The 2,766-nt window shown below is 39.7% G+C and overlaps 1 protein-coding gene across 1 annotated transcript; it reads right to left on the bottom strand.

Moving 5' to 3' along the window:
- Positions 1-471: 471 nt before the first annotated feature.
- Positions 472-2,760, bottom strand: LOC119274605 (AFG1-like ATPase). The gene is made up of 6 exons (XM_037555319.1): positions 2,675-2,760; positions 2,531-2,600; positions 2,206-2,298; positions 1,994-2,121; positions 1,046-1,187; positions 472-847 (listed from the first exon to the last, which is right to left on the bottom strand). The coding sequence occupies exons 1-6, from the start codon at positions 2,755-2,757 to the stop codon at positions 710-712; spliced, it is 654 nt and encodes a 217-aa protein (XP_037411216.1). The 5' UTR covers positions 2,758-2,760; the 3' UTR covers positions 472-709.
- Between the last annotated feature and the right edge of the window lie 6 nt (positions 2,761-2,766).

The raw sequence follows: 2,766 nt of genomic DNA, 5'->3' as shown, positions 1-2,766 counted from the left end.
GGCGTCATGCGCTGCACTTGAAATTCCGCATGAGAATAGAACATCACTCTCTTAACATCCCCTATTTTTTGAGATTTTTTTAAACTTCAAAACATCGTATTTGTGTGGTTTTCACCAAATGTTGGTTTCCATATGATATTTTCCCACATAAATATGTATGGATGCATCTGTTCTTCTGCAGTTAGAACAGCCACATGCCTTCCGCTTCTAGGACGGCGAGGACTGAATCATGCTATACACTGGGCTTGTTTAGATTTTGATTTTGATTTTCATCAAATTTGAACTAAAACCACGACGAGTAAATCGGAACGGAGGGAGTAGTATAACAAGAACGCTACTCTTCAGTTGGAGAGAAGAAAATCAGAATCAAAATCTAAACAAGCCCAGTGTATAGCATGATTCAGTCCTCTCCGTCCTAGAAGCGGAAGGCATGTGGCTGTTCTAACTGCAGAAGAACAGAGGGAGTAGATGTTAAAGCACACCAAACAACACCAGTAATCATATCTCCTAGGATCTATATTACTGGGAAGCAAAGCAAAGTAAACCTGTGCAGATGCACAGCACAGATGCAACGGCGTGTCTCGCTGACATCACCTGTGTTACATATACTCGATACAGTTTCCGACAGTGTCAAGCTTGGCCTCTCCAACCTCATTGCTCACAGTTGCAAGATTATTTTTCCAAGAACGAATAGAATGGTACTACCAGTCTACAAGGGAGCAGACTGAGAGACAGTGCTCTGTTTTGCGAGAACAGGCATGCCCTGCTGTTGTCGAAGGGCGGAAGAATGGACATGCTGGACGCGCTCGAGATACAGCGGGGTCTGCATTTCTATGAGCCGGGATATCTGCGAAACAACAATGTGGGCGGGCAGTTAAAACCAGATACATCATACAGGCCCAGACAGTAATGTCAGTGATTCGAAATCATTCCATGCAGTGAAAGTTTAACATTATAAGAAACTAAAACCCAGAATTTAGCAAAATGAATTGTCTCAAACGAGCAACAAATAGTATGTACAAGAGGTGCTATATTAGGTACTTACCGCCCTTCGGAACGCGAACATCTCTTCTTGACCAGACAGCATTGACACTAGACCTCTAGTAGAGGGCCCTGCACCAATATTGCCTTCTGCGGAAACATCCCTCCTTAACTTTGACCCTTCGGCTTCAGTTTCAAACTGGAAACTGCATAATAACCTCTCATGTTAATAATAAGTTCCTGTTCTCGATTCTTTAGATTCAAATGCTTTGCATTAAAAATATTACCGATGGATAAAAACACAATTTACAACAAAGCTCGCCAAGCCAAGACAATTTACAACAAAACTCCGCCTATGTCTTCTAGGCATATCCGGTCTCAAACCTGGGTAAAGGAGAAGGGTTGTGATAGGCTTGGCGAGCCAACGTAAAAACTAGCCAGTCCCATAGGTATGAAACCTATTTGAGCGAGAGTAGTACTAGGATGGGTGACCTCCTGGGAAGTCCTCATGAAAGGGTTTCATATCTAGCCTACCCCAACTTGTTTGGGATAAAAAGCTTCGTAAGAGAGAAGAGAGATTTATTTATTTATTTTTGGAAATTGGTAGCCCCTGACCGAATTTTGATTCAGAATACAGGATTGTTGTTATTTCTGTTGTTTCGTACAAGATGATGCCGCAAGTAGCAATGCCCAAGATTATTAAGTACTACATTCAAAAGTTTGACCCTGCAAAGATGAAGATTTCAGAAGACCTACATGGTAGCTATCATATTACCACTGAATATAAAAGTACAACCTGCACATGTCGCATTGAAATATGCACAATTATAATTTCACAGGATGAGAAAATTTTAACTGCAGTTCACTAATGTGGTTAGAGGATCATGCATCCAACTATCCAAGTATAAATGTAGATGTTCTCTGAAAATCATCAATACTTTACATGATCAGGTAAGCGCTCTGCAGTTCACCAATTAGTTAAGAGGGTCACGAGTATAAATGTAAATGTTACCTCTCTAAATCAAAAAGAGGCCCCTCCTCAGTTCCTTGAAATAGATTGTCAATGGGTAAGGTAGCTAAACATATAAGGCGGCAGTGATGATTGTACATCTCATCAATAAGGCTGATGAATCTTCTTGCCTAAATGAGGAACAATATTAGAAAAAACATAACACTTCATTTGGCATCAAAGAATTATTAAGTACTTGATAAAGTCAGAGGTACCTTGTCACGGATCTTCATACTCATAGCTGGAAGGTCTGATATGAAAATTGTATGGTAGTTCCTGGCTATTGCTATATAATCTGCAGCTCCGACCTAAGTATTGGAATAAGGAATACGAGTAAATAAATAATAGAACCAAAGCAAGTCTTATTGGGTTCATTCAAAACATCTCTCCCTGCATAGAATTATAATTCAGTTCCAAATTCATACAGTTGAAAGGAAGAAAGATACTACTCCATATATAGTTTCTTCAAGCCAACAGCGCCATTATCATGAATAACATTTTGATTATCGAGAAATGTAAATTCAAAGAGTGGGATATTACTGGGCGTCCACATAAATACTCGAAGTCAAACCTTGCCACACCGCTACAACTTTGAGGAATCTCAATAGACCTGTTCATGTAATATTAAAGTTAATACAGTTCAGGCTTATGTATATTGGTATAGAGATGATTTTTAGGACACACCTTCCAAACATTACAGGAATAGTAACTGCAGTAATGTTCCCTCCTGTCTGGTTAGTTATGTCATGCCACATAGCCTCAAACATACTCCTTGT

This window comes from Triticum dicoccoides, chromosome 3B, assembly GCF_002162155.2.
Source record: "Triticum dicoccoides isolate Atlit2015 ecotype Zavitan chromosome 3B, WEW_v2.0, whole genome shotgun sequence".
In the NCBI taxonomy this organism is placed as follows: domain Eukaryota; kingdom Viridiplantae; phylum Streptophyta; class Magnoliopsida; order Poales; family Poaceae; genus Triticum; species Triticum dicoccoides.
The sequence above is the reverse complement of the archived record's forward strand: the minus strand, read 5'-3'. Positions and strand labels throughout refer to the sequence as shown.

Coding starts and splice junctions, on each gene's coding strand:
- LOC119274605 (XM_037555319.1), bottom strand. CDS start 2,757: ATGTTTGAGGCTATGTGGCATGACATAACTAACCAGACAGGAGGGAAC. Junction 2,601..2,674: donor ATTCCTGTAATGTTTGGAAG/GTGTGTCCTAAA, acceptor TTACATGAACAG/GTCTATTGAGATTCCTCAAA. Junction 2,299..2,530: donor AGTATTTATGTGGACGCCCA/GTAATATCCCAC, acceptor TCCAATACTTAG/GTCGGAGCTGCAGATTATAT.